Raw genomic sequence first — 15,062 nt, forward strand, 5'->3', positions numbered from 1 at the left:
AGTCCCCCACACCTGCTCGCCCCCTGTCCTCCAGAAACAGTATTTCTGTCTCGTTGGGATTCAACCTCAATCCATTAACCGCCATACATCCTTCAACTGCCTCCAGACACTCACACAAGATGTTCAATACCTTCACTGATTCCAATTTAAACAACAGGTAGAGATGAGTATCATCCACATATTGGTGAACAACCAACCCAACCCCCCTGATGATTCCTCCCAACAGTTTCATATAGAGACTGAAAAGAATGGGGAGAGGACGGAGCCCTGAGGCACCCCACAAGGGCCCTGGCCCCGAAGGCACTGTGGACGATGAAGCATGTTTTTTCCTTGGCGCGTCGGGCACTGACAGTGGAGGGACACCCTCTGCCACCAGCACCCGGCGTGTGGAGGAACAAACTCCATCGGCCATGGCCCTCCAAGGTGCTGGGGTGAAACTGCCGCTGCTCCTGCCAAGTAAGCTGAGGTGGTTTCACCCTGGCACCTTGTGAAGCTGGGCCCAATGTAGCTTGTTCCTCCATCCGCTTTTCAACGTTGCAATGTATCGCTATATCAAGATGGTTGGCTGGTGATACATCACAATGTTGAAAAGCTGGTATCATCCAGTCCTAGTGAGGTCCCTGCAGACTGGAGGCAGGCAACTGTTGCCCCCATCTTCAAAAGGGGAGAAAATGAAGACCCAGGTAACTACTGACTGGTGAGCTTGACACTGATACTAGGATAGACCCTAGAACAGATAATTCAACTGTTGGTCTGTGAGCCCTTAGAAAAGGATGCTGTGATTACTAAGAATCCAGTATGGGTTTCTCAAAAACATGTCATGCCAGTAGAATCTCATTTCTTTTTTGATACAGTTGCAAGCTTGGTGGATCAGGGGGATGCTGTGGATGTAGTATATCTTGTCTTCAGTAAGGCTTTTGACATTATATTATTACGAGGTAGGAGGTAGCTGATAAAATGTGGGCTAGACAAGGTAACTGTTAGGTGAATCTGTAGCTGGTTGACTGACTGAACCCAAAAAGTGCTCACTAATAGTTCCTCATCATCCTGGTAAAAATTGACAATACATCTCTATGAATGTATTGGATGATGGAACTAAGGGGGTGCTCATCAGATTTGCAGATGAGACAAAACTGGGAGGGGCAGCTAATGGTTCAGAAGAGGGAACTGGGATTCAAGATGACCTTAACAGATTTGAGAACTGGGCCCAAACAAATTTAATTTCAACAGGGACAAATGTCAGGTTCTACACCTACACAGGAATAATCAGCTGCACAAATATAAGATGGGGTTCACCTGGGTTGCAAGCAGTGCTTGTGAAAAGGATCTAGATGTCTTAGCATACCACAAGCTGAACATGAGTCAACACAACAGTGAGATGCAGCAACAAAAAAAAGCTAATGATATTCTAGGCTGCATCAACAGAATAGTGTCCTGATGAAGTAACAGCACTGCTCTATTTCACTTTGATCAGACCACAACTGTAATACAGTGGTGCCTCGCAAGACGAAAAGAATCCGTTCCGCGAGTCTTTTCGTCTTGCGGTTTTTTCGTCTTGCGAAGCAAGCCCATTGACGGATTAGCGCTATTAGCACTTTAAGGGCTAAAAACGGCTTTTTTAGGCTTGGGGGGGTTAGCGCTTTTGCTGCTAAAATGCTTTTAGCAGCTTAGCGATTCAGAAAAAGGGGTTTTGGAGCAAAAAAAAACAACCTCAAAATCTTTCGTCAATTTTCGTCTTGCGAAGCAAGCCCATAGGGAAATTCGTCTTGCGAAGCGCCTCTGCAGACGGAAAACCCTTTCGTCTTGCGGGTTTTCCGTCTTGCGAGGCATTCGTCTTGCGGGGCACCACTGTACTGTATCCAGTTCTGGGCACCACAGCTTAAGAAGTATATTGAAAAACTGGAACATGTGCAGAGGAGGATGAGCAAGATGATCAAGGGTCTGGAAACCAAGCCTTAAGAGCAGGGGTCCACAAACTAAGGTTCGCAGGCCAGATAAGGCCCGAGGGACTTGTTTATCCAGCCCGCGGCATTCCCCGCCACCTGCTGCCACCGCCCACTCTTACTGACACTGCGCTGCATGGCTGCCCACTTCCGGGTCAGAGGAGCACCAGAAATAGCTTGGGCGCATGTGCAAGCATTATTTGTGCATGCGCAAGCGTTATTTCTGGTACACATCCGGGTCGGAGGAGGCCCGTGTACATGCACACAAGCTATTTCTGGTGCTCTTCCGACCCGGAAGTGCGCCGGAAATAGCGTGTGCACATGTGTATGGGCATGTGCTACCCCGCCCTCCGGATGATCGGCATTGGAGACACCAGCCCGAGGCACAGTAAGCTTGCTGACCCCTGCTTAAGAGGAACAGTTGATGGAGTTGGGTATGTTTAGCTTGATGAAGGGGAGACTGAAAGGAGATGTGAGAGCCATCTTCAAATGGAAGATGGAGTAAGCTTGTTTCCTCCTGCTCCAGAGGAGGGTAGGACTCGAACCACTGGCTTCAAGTTGGGACACTGAGGTCCAGCTCCAAGGGCCTTCTGGCGGTTCCCTCCCTCCGAGAAGTGAGGTTACAGGGAACCAGGCAGAGGGCCTTCTCGGTGGTGGCACCCGCCCTATGGAATGCCCTCCCACCAGATGTCAAGGAAATAAGCAACTAGCTAACTTTTAGAAGACATCTGAAGGCAGCCCTGTTTAGGGAAGTTTTTAATGTTTGATATTTTATCATGTTTTTAATATTCTGTTGGGAGCCGCCCAAAGTGGCTGGGAAAACCCAGCCAGATGGGCGGGGTATAAATACAGTGGTACCTCGGGTTAAGTACTTAATTAGTTCCGGAGGTCTGTTCTTAACCTGAAACTGTTCTTAACCTGAAGCAGCACTTTAGCTAATGGGGCCTCCTGCTGCCGCCGGAGCATGATTTCTGTTCTCATCCTGAAGCAAAGTTCTTAACCCTATTACTGGGTTAGCGGAGTCTGTAACCTGAAGCGTATGTAACCTGAGGCACCACTGTATATTATTATTCCGACTAAACATCAAGAAGAGCTTTCTGACGCTAAGTGGCTCCCTCGGGAGGTAGCAGGACTCTCTTGGTGGGTTTTTAAGCTGAGGTTGGATGGCCACCTCTCATGGGGGGGGTCTAGTTGAGACCCCCGAGTTGCAGGGGGTTGGGCTAGATGACCCCCGGGGTCCCTTCCAACTCCAACTTTGCAATTCTATGAGGGGGTGGGGTCGTCAACCCCCCCGGCCCCCGAAGCTCCGTTGGTCGGGGGGGGGGTCGTCGGCCTGATGCCCCTGAGAAGGCCGGGGAGGGGCGAGGGCGCTTCAAACCTCCCAGTTTCCCTCAGTTTTCGTGGGGGGCGGGGACGCTTCTGAGGGCGACCGCTGAGGTGAATAACCTGGTGTCCGTATCAATAGCCGGGGCTCACCTTGACGAGCCACATGCCCGTGTTCTGCTTGGCCCCGGCCAGGTCCAGCTCCCCCTTGTCGCTCATCGCGGCCTCGCAGCGAGAGCGCCGTGAGGGGAAACAGCAGGAACCGGCGGCGAACTCGCAGCTACGGAAGCCCGCAGAGGCCAAACGTCCTCGGGCCGGCGGCCGCTTCCCGACTCCCGCCCCCTTTTCGTGCAAGCTGCGCGAACGCCTCGCCGGCCGAACGCGCGCGTCGACGTCACCCGAGGGGCGGGGACTGCCCCGCGTCAAGCTCCGCCCACTGGGGGGAGAAGAATGGAAATGCAAATTGCATTGCGTTGTATTGCATTGTAAATAAAATAAAATAAAATAAAATAAAATAAAATAAAATAAAATAAAATAAAATAAAATAAAATAAAATTTGTTTTAGGGACTCTAAAGAAAACTGCTCTTCCTAGGAACGGAAAGGTGTTGTTGTTTTTGCAAACGGTACCCGCCTCCCGAGGAAACATGCAATAGGGATCGTTATTGATCCAGCTTGAAAAGCTCCACGAAGGTGGGGAAATAGCTCTCCCCCTCCTCTGCTGCCTAGCAACCAGGACCAGGTAGCGCCAGATATTTTTGGGTGCAGCTTTTCCTCATCCCTTGCAGATGGACGGGCTGCGGCTCTTGGCTCTTCTCAGCCACAGCGGTGGCTGATGGTGGTCTGTGTAGGATCAAGGATGTAAAAAGCAGCCTCTCCCCTTCTTGCATTTGGTGGTTGCTGCTAATGGGGCTGCACGCGGGTTTGTGACTCAAATGCAGTGCTCTCAGCAGACCCCAAGCAATGCCCGTGTACTGTTTCACTATTCAGAAGTGGGAAGCATGGAACAAATAATTCTCACGTGGAACACAACAGCTGAAAAATAGATGGCAAATTTGGAACGGATTCAGATTCCAGAGTAATCTCATGATAATACAGTACAAATGCCAACTAGTTAAAAACACACACACATCCATTTCATTTAGACACAAAGAGATTGACTGATCTACTAGATTTCATACAATGGATCTTGCAGCCCGAAGTGAGTTTTCGACTTCAGTTAAATATATCTTAGGAAATAAATGAATCTTAGATCTATAGATTTCACTATTTATACCCACACACATCCTTGTTCTTATTTATTTGTCTGCCAGGAAAACCTATGTACAGTCTCTATCTGCTGCAGAGTTATGTGTGTGATTCTGGGCACTTTCTATAAGACATACATTGGAATGGCTGATAATCTGTTTAACAACAAACTCTAAACCTTCTCAGCATTCACTGGTGGTTAGGCTTGTTCATTTGAACCAAAAGGGTGTATTCTGCTGGCTCTAGTGTGGGACATTAGTGCAGTCAAGCCAACAATTCATGTTTTGCCAGATAAGCTGCAGGTTTCTCACATATCCAATTGCATTTGATTGATGACAAAGTCATTTAAGTCACAACTGAAAGGCGCAACATTATTCTACAAATTCCCAAGTGAGCTCTCTCTAATCAGCTTTCAGGAATACCGTAATCACATTCCCCGCATTGAAGGAATGCCAATTAGTAGCCAAAGAGTAATTGAATTTTAAATTGGGATACCCAAAGCAGATTTTGCTAAACACCTGTAGAAATTGGTTCCTAGTTATCCAGTTTTTATGCATAACTAATGCCTTGGTACAAAAAAAAATCCACTGTCTTTACAGATGAAAACTATTGTTGACAGCTATCAGGCATTTCATGCTTTAGCTCCCAACATGTAGGTTAGCTGGAAATGTTGATTGTTTATACACTGGACGGAAACCACTAGGCTATGAAACTCTTAACAAGGCTGGCATTTAATGTGATAGAAAAATATCCTCCACAAAATGACCCTATAAGCCCCTTCCTTAAACAAACAACAACCCAGAATTGTGCCACACTTAGAAAAATAGTAGAAGTGCAGGCCAGTGGCGTAGCGTGGGGGGTGCAGGGGGGGGCCGGCCGCACCGGGCGCAACATCTGGGGGTTAGGGTTAGGGGGCGCAAATCCACGGGTTAGGGGGCGCAAATTACTTGCCTTGCCCCGGGTGCTGACAACCCACGCTACGCCACTGGTGCAGGCTTTTATGTCTCCTGCAATGTTAATATAATTAAAAGAGTAGAGAAAATAGCAGCTTGATTTCTTTTAGGATAGGGAGGTATAAAGGCACTTCAAAGTTTATATTCATTCCTTTGGTAAAACACTTCACAGCATCCAAACATCTCCTCATACATTCAGAAGGATCAATCTCCCTATATAACGGGGTCACAAAGAGTCGGACATGGCTAATCGACTAAACAACAAACCACTGTCAAATATGGCTAAAAACAAAGGTTGCAGAAAAACTTGAAAAAGGTGTCACTGAATGCAGAGGCTGAGGCAAGGCAGTTCATCCTGCTAATGTATAATAAGTACAGCACAATAAACACCTGGGAGCAAAGCAATTTGCACACAGAGGTCTTTTCAGATCCCCTTGTCCAGTGACAACCCAAATGTTACCCCCAAAGATCAGGGCCTCCTTTAAGTAGCACCCAGCAAGGAAATTCAGGCACCCCCTCCCAATGAACCAAATTTCAAAGTATTAATATTTAAAATATTGCTTTGAGTGTATCTGCCCGCTTTCGTGACCCCACTTGTCCCTATTGTTCTCGTCTTCAATGCTGATTCTGTAAGACACATTAGCAGACGTCCCTGTGATTTTTAATGGCTTGCTGGAGAAACAAACAGCATTTGACCCATGCAGCCTGATGCATTAATAGCTCTACAGATGCCTTCTGCTAGCGAGATATTTCCCCCGCCACCCAATGGTTGCTAAGGAGACGATGCGCCCGTCTCATGCTGCTGACACCAAGCTTTGGCAGCCTTGACTGCTTTCTTCCCTTTGAGACCTCCTGAAATCCTAGTCAATGCTTCAACAGTTTTCTACGGAGAACTTTGTTCGCATTCTGGTAGATTAATAAGCAGTGCTATTTTTCTAGAAGAAGAGGTGCCGCAACTCACCACAAACACCTTCCTTATTCTCTTACAATGGCAATAGTGCCCACCTAAGAGGTTCCGGAACCGAATTACGGCTGTGGGGGGGAAAGCCCTGTTAATAAGGAAGCAGACAGAGTAATGAAATTTCCAGAGTCGTAAACACATAAGGGGGCGTGGGTGGTGCTGTGGGTAAAACCTCAGCGCCTAGGACTTGCCGATCGTATGGTCGGCGGTTCGAATCCCCGCGGCGGGGTGAGCTCCCGTCGTTCGGTCCCAGCTCCTGCCCACCTAGCAGTTCGAAAGCACTCTTAAGTGCAAGTAGATAAATAGGTACCGCTTTATAGCGGGAAGGTAAACGGCGTTTCCGTGTGCTGCACTGGCTCACCAGAGCAGCTTCGTTACGCTGGCCACGTGACCCGGAAGTGTCTCCGGACAGCACAGGCACCCGGCCTCTTAAAGTGAGATGGGCGCACAACCCTAGAGTCGGACACGACTGGCCCGTACGGGCAGGGGTACCTTTACCTTTTAAACACATAAGAGTCAAGCACCAAATGTTCTCATTGCTTAACAGTTTATTTATGAATGAGGGACAAGAGGAGACTGTGGTGTCTTTATGATATACATATATACACATATATACAACCTGAGCCTACTGTTGAGGGACTCTTGCTTCTCCCACAGCCGCAGCCTTGGATTCCAACAGAAATCAGGCATGTCTCTTCTTCACAGATGTCATCCTGCAGCCTGCTTCTAGCTCCTAGCTGTCACACACCTCTTTTGCCCTTCTAACTGCCAGCCAGTTGGGCCCACCCATTTGCTCACTAGCACAGAGCCACTTCCTTTGCTACCTTTATGATCCATAATTAGGGATTGTCATGAACTGATGCAGGGGTCAGCAAATCTTTTCAGCAGGGGGCCGGTCCACTGTGCCTCAGACCTTGTGGAGGGCCAGACTATATTTTGAAAAAATAATAATGAACCAATTCCTATGCCCCACAAATAACCCAGAGATGCATTTTAAATAGAAGCACACATTCTACTCATGTAAAAACACCAGCCAGGCCCCACAAATAACCCAGAGATGCATTTTAAATAAAAGGACACATTCTACTCATGTAAAAACACACTGATTCCCAGACCATCTGTGGGCCGGATTGAGAAGGCGATTGGGCCGGATCCGGCCCCCGGACCTTAGTTTGCCTACCCATGGACTGACGGGTGCAGAGGAGTGGTGGAAGGCACCAGCTGGGGAACCCCCAAGGAACTCCCGGGGGAAGAAAGTTCAGAGCCAGGGAATTGGTGGTGGGAGGGGGTCAGAGGGAGAAGAAGGAACAGAATGGGAAGAGGTGGTGTTGGAAGCTAAAGAGGCAACAGGGCTTCGTGAGCAGGAAGAGGCTGGGGCAGAGAGCAGTCTATGCTCAGATGCAGAAGCAGAGGCTGGAGAGGAGGGGGGGAGGCAGAGATGAGGTAGGCTGCTGAAGAATTCTGGGAGTCTCCCTATCCTGGTCTCCCACAACTTGCAGATAAATGAAGAGAGCAGAGCAAAGTGAGACAAGACAAAGGAGCCTTGGGTTGCTGGGAAAGAACCTTAGAGGGAGAGGCCTTAGAGAGCAGTGGGAAAGCAGTCCTCACAACTGCTTCATTAGGGCAAGAGCTGCTGGGAAGGGCTGCTGTGACCACTAGGGCTGAGCTGTTTTGTTTCTTTGATTAAAGAGTTGACTTCACTGACATCAGGTGCTTTATTGTCTTATTCCTGACCTGCAAGTGATTCCAGCTCCTGCCGGGAGGCCATTACCTCATAAAGGGATGTGGGTGGCGCTGTGGTCTAAACCACTGAGCCTCTTGGGCTTGCTGATCAGAAAGTCGGCGGTTTGAATCCCCACGACAGGGTGAGCTCCCGTTGTTCAGTCCCAGCTCCTGCCAACCTAGCAGTTCGAAAGCACGCCAGTGCAAGTAGATAAATAGGTACTGCTACAGCGGGAAGGTAAATGGCGTTTCCGTGCGCTCTGGCTTACGTCACAGTGTCCCGTTGCACCAGAAGCGGTTTAGTCATGCTAGCTACATGACCCTGTGGACAAACGCTGGCTCCCTCAGCCTGAAAGCAAGATGACCACTGCAACCCAATAGTCTCCTTTGACTGGACTTAACTGTCCAGGAGTCCTTTACCTTTACCTCAAAAAGCAGCTGGCCTAGCTATTCCAGTAATTGAATTCTTGCCAGATCCAGAAATTAGCAGGGGACTCGGGTATACAGTACAGTGGTACCTCGGGTTAAGAACGTAATTCGTTCTGGAGGTCCGTTCTTAACCTGAAACTGTTCTTAACCTGAAGTACCACTTTAGCTAACGGGGCCTCCCGCTGCCGCCGCGCCGCTGGTGCGCGATTTCTGTTTTCATCCTGAAGCAAAGTTCTTAACCCGAGGTACTATTTCTGGGTTAGCGGAATCTGTAACCTGAAGCGTCTGTAACCCGAGGTACCACTGTATAGCCTAAATGCCCCCCCCACCTCGCCCACCAAACTCACAATATTTCACCCCACATTTTGTCAGGGCCCATGTATCTTGCTGCTTGAAGGAAAGCAATGTTCACCTCACAGCTAGTGTTTCTATTGTTCTGAGGATGTTGTGTTGAACAACATGGCTTGTCTCACAGACAGCTATTGAATGGCATCCAAGTCCTTACTAATCATGACTGACACAAGTCTCATGTGAGCAGGAGAGGAGGGATGCCAAGAGGCAAAGTTGAGTCCAGCTAGTGACGAGACTAAAAAACGAAGATCATGGCCACTGGTCCCATCACCTCCTGGCAAATAGAAGGGGAGGAAATGGAGGCAGTGAGAGATTTTACTTTCTTGGGCTCCATGATCACTGCAGATGGTGACAGCAGCCACGAAATTAAGAGACGCCTGCTTCTTGGGAGGAAAGCAATGACAAACCTAGACAGCATTTTAAAAAGTAGAGACATCACCTTGCCAACAAAGGTCCGTATAGTTAAAGCTATGGTTTTCCCAGTAGTGATGTATGGAAGTGAGAGTTGGACCATAAAGAAGGCAGATCGCCGAAGAATTGACGCTTTTGAATTATGGTGCTGGAGGAGACTCTTGAGAGTCCCATGGACTGCAAGAAGATCAAACGCATCCATTCTTAAGGAAATCAGCCCCGAGTGCTCACTGGAAGGACAGGTCCTGAAGCTGAGACTCCAATACTTTGGCCACCTCATGAGAAGAGAAGACTCCCTGGAAAAGACCCTGATGTTGGGAAAGATGGAGGGCACAAGGAGAAGGGGATAACAGAGGACGAGATGGTTGGACAGTGTTCTCGAAGCTACAAACATGAATCTGACCAAACTGCGGGTGGCAGTGGAAGACAGGAGTGCCTGGCATGCTCTGGTCCAGGGGGTCACGAAGAGTCGGACATGACTGAACGACTAAACAACAACAACAAAAGTGACGAGACACGTGTGTCTTCCTCTCCTGATGCAACAACTTCCCTTCCATGCCGATTTCCCAGAACCAGGGGAGGCATGAAGAGGGCAGTGGAGATGTAGCTTCACACAGGTGTAGTCTCAGATTGCTTGGGGATGAACCAGGAGAATAGGGGACTTAAGGCAGCTGTGGGGAGGCAGGGACCTTCACTCTCAGCAGCTGCTTCATGGGGGCAAGACCTACAAGGGATGAGTGGTAGTGCTCATTGGGCCTGACACTCCTGTGCAGATCCCGATTTTGCTAATAAAGAGTTAACTCCAACTTGCTGGTGTGATTTACTGCTGGCTAGCTCCTGTCAGCTGGTTTGCATAAGCCAGCTCAGGGATTCCTTGTGTGGCACCGCTTTGAAGCCTGTATTTTCCCTTCCTATCCCAAGTATCAGCGAGATTTTGACATTCAGGGCCTTCTTGGCAGTGGCGCCCTCCCTGTGGAACACCCTCCGACCAGATGTCAAAGAGAACAACGACTACCAGACTTTTAGAAGACATCTGAAGGCAGCCCTGTTTAGGGAAGCTTTTAATGTTTGATGTATTACAGTATTTCAATATTTTTGGGGGAAGCCGCCCAGAGTGGCTGGGGAAGCCCAGCCAGATGGGCTGGGTATAAATAATAAATAATAATAAATTATTATTATTATTATTATTATTATTATTATTATTATTATTATTAATTTATTTGGTTTAGGGTATGTCTTCCAAAACCCACCCCCCAATTTATTACAATACCATCCTCTATTTTAATTCCCTTGTTTTTGATATTTAAGTTGTAACTACATCCCTTAAATCTGCAATTAATGGGCTAACATTGCGGGTGATCCCCAACAAAATAGTTATTTGGGCTTCTTGTTGTGCCATGGAATTACCTTCCCTCTCTTTTCCTGCTCCCTCACCCTATATCTGTTATTGATTCTTCCCACCCCCCAGCCTTCCAGAGCAGATTTTCTTTGTGGGGACACTATGGGAAGAGTACAGGGAGGCGAAATTCTGATTCACGAATGGAACTAAGAGTACTTTGTTGGATACTGTCCTGGATCTGCATTCAGTTTAACCTGCAACACGGAAAATATGTTGCCTTGGCAACTGAAGGGAAACTGTTGGGTGCTTAAAATAAATTGTCCATGCATGCAGGGTTAACCCAAGGCATTTTGGTATCTGAGGAATAATATCCCTCCCCAGTTAAAATAGATGACCATTTGCCATTTTCTAATTAACCTGTTAGTTTGGGAACCTAATAGTAAGGTCAGCCCTTGTATACTCAAAAGTATACACCAAGAAGTGCTTCAGACATAATACAGTGGTACCTCGGGTTACATACGCTTCAGGTTACATACGCTTCAGGTTACAGACTCTGCTAACCCAGAAATAGTGCTTCAGGTTAAGAACTTTGCTTCAGGATGAGAACAGAAATCGTGCTCTGGCAGCAGGAGGCCCCATTAGCAAAAGTGGTGCTTCAGGTTAAGAACAGTTTCAGGTTAAGTACGGACCTCCGGAACGAATTAAGTACTTAACCCGAGGTACCACTGTAGTTAGCATTATGTGAACAGATGTAATGGACCCTTACGCTCACAAACTCCTATTCCTTTCCATGGAACAATCCTTTCTTTCCATTTGAGACAAATTATTCTTCAACATTCAGCTGAATTGGCGCTGTGGGTTAAACCCCAGAGCCTAGGACTTGCCAATCAGAAGGTTGGCGGTTCGAATCCCCGCAACGGGGTGAGCTCCCGTTGCTCGGTCCCTGCTCCTGCCAACCTATCAGTTCAAAAGCATGTCAAAGTGCAAGTAGATAAATAGATACCGCTCTGTGAGGAAGGTAAACGGCATTTCCATGCGCTGCTCTGGTTCGCCAGAAGAGGCTTAGTCATGCTGGCCACATGACCCGGAAGCTGTACACCGGCTCCCTCGGCCAATAAAGCGAGATGAGCGCCGCAACACCAGAGTCGGTCACGACTAGACCTAGCGGTCAGGGGTCCCTTTACCTTTACTTATCAGTCCCAGTTTCAGGTTTGAACAAAGGAAGAAGCGAGATGCTGCCTCCAAGGGCAACAGGAAGTACACAAGTCCAAGGCTCAAGTACACTAATGTGAAACCACAAGTTGGGAGTTATCTCCCCAAGAAAACAATCAAACTCCTCTTAGGTCTTGGACTCATACACTTCCAGTTGCCCTTGGAGGCAGCAATTCTTCCTAGGAAAAGTGTGAATTGATTTGTGGTTGGAATAGTCTGGTCTAGCAATTTTGGTAATATATTCTCGTTATTGACATCTAGCTTGGGCTGAACTTCATTAAATGTATATACCACCCTTCACCCGTATTAAATTTCTATGCCACTTTTCATTTATAGGTCAAAACCAGCACTTTGAATGGGAAAACTAATTGGCAGCCAGTGCGGTCAAGCCAGGATTGACATTATAGGCTCAAACCATCTTGCCCTGGTGAGCAACCTGGCCACTGAATTCTGCACCAGCTGAAGTTTCAGAGCCATTTTCAGAGGCGGCCCCACATGTAACATGTTGCAGCAATCTCACCTAGAGGTTTTGTTGTTGTTGTTTAGTCGTGTCCAACTCTTCGTGACCCCATGGACCAGAGCACTCCTGGCACTCCTGTCTTCCACTGCCTCCCGCAGTTTGGTCAAACTCATGCTGGTAGCTTCAAGAACACTGTCCAACCATCTCGTCCTCTGTCATCCCCTTCTCCTTGTGCCCTCCATCTTTCCCAACATCAGGGTCTTTTCCAGGGAGTCTTCTCTTCTCCTGAGGTGGCCAAAGTATTGGAGCCTCAGCTTCAGGATCTGTCCTTCCAGTGAGCACTCAGGGCTGATTTCCTTAAGAATGGAGAGGTTTGATCTTCTTGCAGTCCATGGGACTCTCAAGAGTCTCCTCCAGCACCATAATTCAAAAGCATCAATTCTTCAACGATCAGCCTTCTTCATGGTCCAGCTTTCACTTCCATACATCACTACTGGGAAAACCATAGCTTTAACTATACGGACCTTTGTTGGCAAGGTGATGTCTCTACTTTTTAAGATGCTGTCTAGGTTTGTCATTGCTTTTCTCCCAAGAAGCAGGCGTCTTTTAATTTTGTGGCTGCTAGAGGTTACTAGAGCATAAAACAATAAGGGTGCAGCTGGGCCACCAACTGAAGCTGATGGAAGGCACTCCTTACTACCGAGGCCACCTGAGCCTCAAGCAACAGTAATGGATCCAGGACCCCCAAACTGTGTACACCCTCCTTCAGAGGGATGTGTAACCCCATCAAGAGCAGCCCACTTCCCACCCATCCAGTCTAGGGAACCACCCGCTAACCATGAATTGGACTTCACTTTATTGGCTCCCAGCCGTCCAGCACATCTACTGCCGCACCTGAATATATAAAGTAGAGCTGTGTGTCATCAGCGTATTGCTGACAACACATTCCAAAACTCCGGATGACTTCAGCCTTTCACCCAAGTGTCAGGAGACCTCTTGGCCATTGTCTTCCTCAGCAACACAATTTCGGCAGCACTTAATTGACTTTTTCTTGCTCTGCATCTTATTTTCTCTGGTCACTTGCTGTGCTAGTGAACTAGGTAAAGGTAAAGGGACCCCTGACCATTAGGTCCAGTCGTGGCCGACTCTGGGGTTGCGGCGCTCATCTCGCTTTATTGGCCGAGAGAGCCAGCGTACAGCTTCCGGGTCATGTGGCCAGCATGACTAAGCCGCTTCTGGCAAAGCAGAGCAGCACACGGAAACGCAGTTTACCTTCCCGCCGGAGTGGTACCTATTTATCTACTCGCACTTTGACGTGCTTTCAAACTGCTAGGTTGGCAGGAGCAGGGACTGAACAACGGGAGCTCACCCCGTCGCGGGGATTCGAACTGCCGACCTTCTGATCAGCAAGCCCTAGGCTCTATGGTTTAACCCGCAGCGCCACCCACGTCCCAGCACCACTTTATTAGGATCCCCATAAAGGAGGCAATGGAGCAGAATTTCAATCCCATACAGTCTTCTTAAAGATACAGAGGATCTAACTTATTCCTTCTGAGTATGAAATACATGCCATATGAGTGTCTGTGCCACACACAATATGTAAATAGAGAAAATACTGAAATTGATTTCAAAACAAATTAATTCAATCTGCGAGATGACGGGAGGAGACTCGGCAAATATGCACCCTAAACGTTAGCGAAGTTGAATCAGTCATCTGGGCCAAGATGAGGAGACAGTCAAGAAAACAGAAAGTGGTAAGGCTTTCCAAACAACCAGCAAAGGATTAGAGGCAATTCTCTTTCTCCAAAGGGTTCACTTCCTTCTCTGTCAACATATCTGCACAACATCAAATCAATCTGCATTCAATAAATCCCTTGCTTCATGGGTGGGGGAAAATAAGGTCCCCTAGTTCACTAGCACAGGGACGCAGGTGGCACTGTGGGTTAAACCACAGAGCCTAGGACTTGCCGATCAGAAGGTCAGCGGTTCGAATCCCCGCGAAGGAGTGAGCTCCCATTGCTCAGTCCCTGCTCCTGCCAACCTGGCAGTTGGAAAGCACGTCAAAGTGCAAGTAGATAAATAGGTACCGCTGTGGTGGGAAGGTAAACAGGAAGGTTTCCGTGCGCTGCTCTGGTTCTCCAGAAGGGGCTTAGTCATGCTGGCCACATGACCCGGGGGACCTTATTTTCCCCCACCCATGAAGTAAGGGATTTATTGAATCCATATTGATTTGATGTTGTGCAGATATGTTGACAGAGAAGGAAGTGAACCCTTTGGAGAAAGAGAAGTGCCTCTAATCCTTTGCTGGTTGTTTGGAAAGCCTTACCACTTTCAGTTTTCTTGACTGTCTCCTCATCTTGGCCCAGATGACTGTTCCAACTTCGCTAACGTTTAGGGTGCATATTTGCCGAGTCTCCTCCCGTCATCTCGCAGATTGAATTAATTTGTTTTGAAATCAATTTCAGTATTTTCTCTATTTACATATTGTGTGTGGCACAGACACTCATATGGCATGTATTTCATACTCAGAAGGAATATATCAGTTAGATCCTCTGTATCTTTAAGAAGACTGTATGGGATTGAAATTCTGCTCCATTGCCTCCTTTATGGGGATCCTAATAAAGGGGTACTGGGACGTGGGTGGCGCTGTGGGTTAAACCACAGAGCCTAGGGCTTGCCGATCAGAAGGCCGGCGGTTCGAATCCCCGCAAC

General features: G+C 47.9%; 1 protein-coding gene across 1 annotated transcript in view; it reads right to left on the reverse strand.

Moving 5' to 3' along the window:
* GTF2F2 (general transcription factor IIF subunit 2) overlaps positions 1 to 3,608 on the reverse strand; it is a 66,286-nt gene extending 62,678 nt beyond the window's left edge. Inside the window, exon 1 of the mRNA XM_083440988.1 lies at positions 3,420 to 3,608. Coding sequence (XP_083297114.1) covers positions 3,420 to 3,485 — 66 coding nt within the window. The 5' untranslated portion in view covers positions 3,486 to 3,608. The remainder of the gene's footprint in view (positions 1 to 3,419) is intronic.
* Positions 3,609 to 15,062: the final 11,454 nt, after the last annotated feature.

The sequence above is a fragment of the Podarcis tiliguerta genome (assembly GCF_965153285.1).
Source record: "Podarcis tiliguerta genome assembly, chromosome: 5".
NCBI classification, from domain to species: Eukaryota; Metazoa; Chordata; class Lepidosauria; order Squamata; family Lacertidae; genus Podarcis; species Podarcis tiliguerta.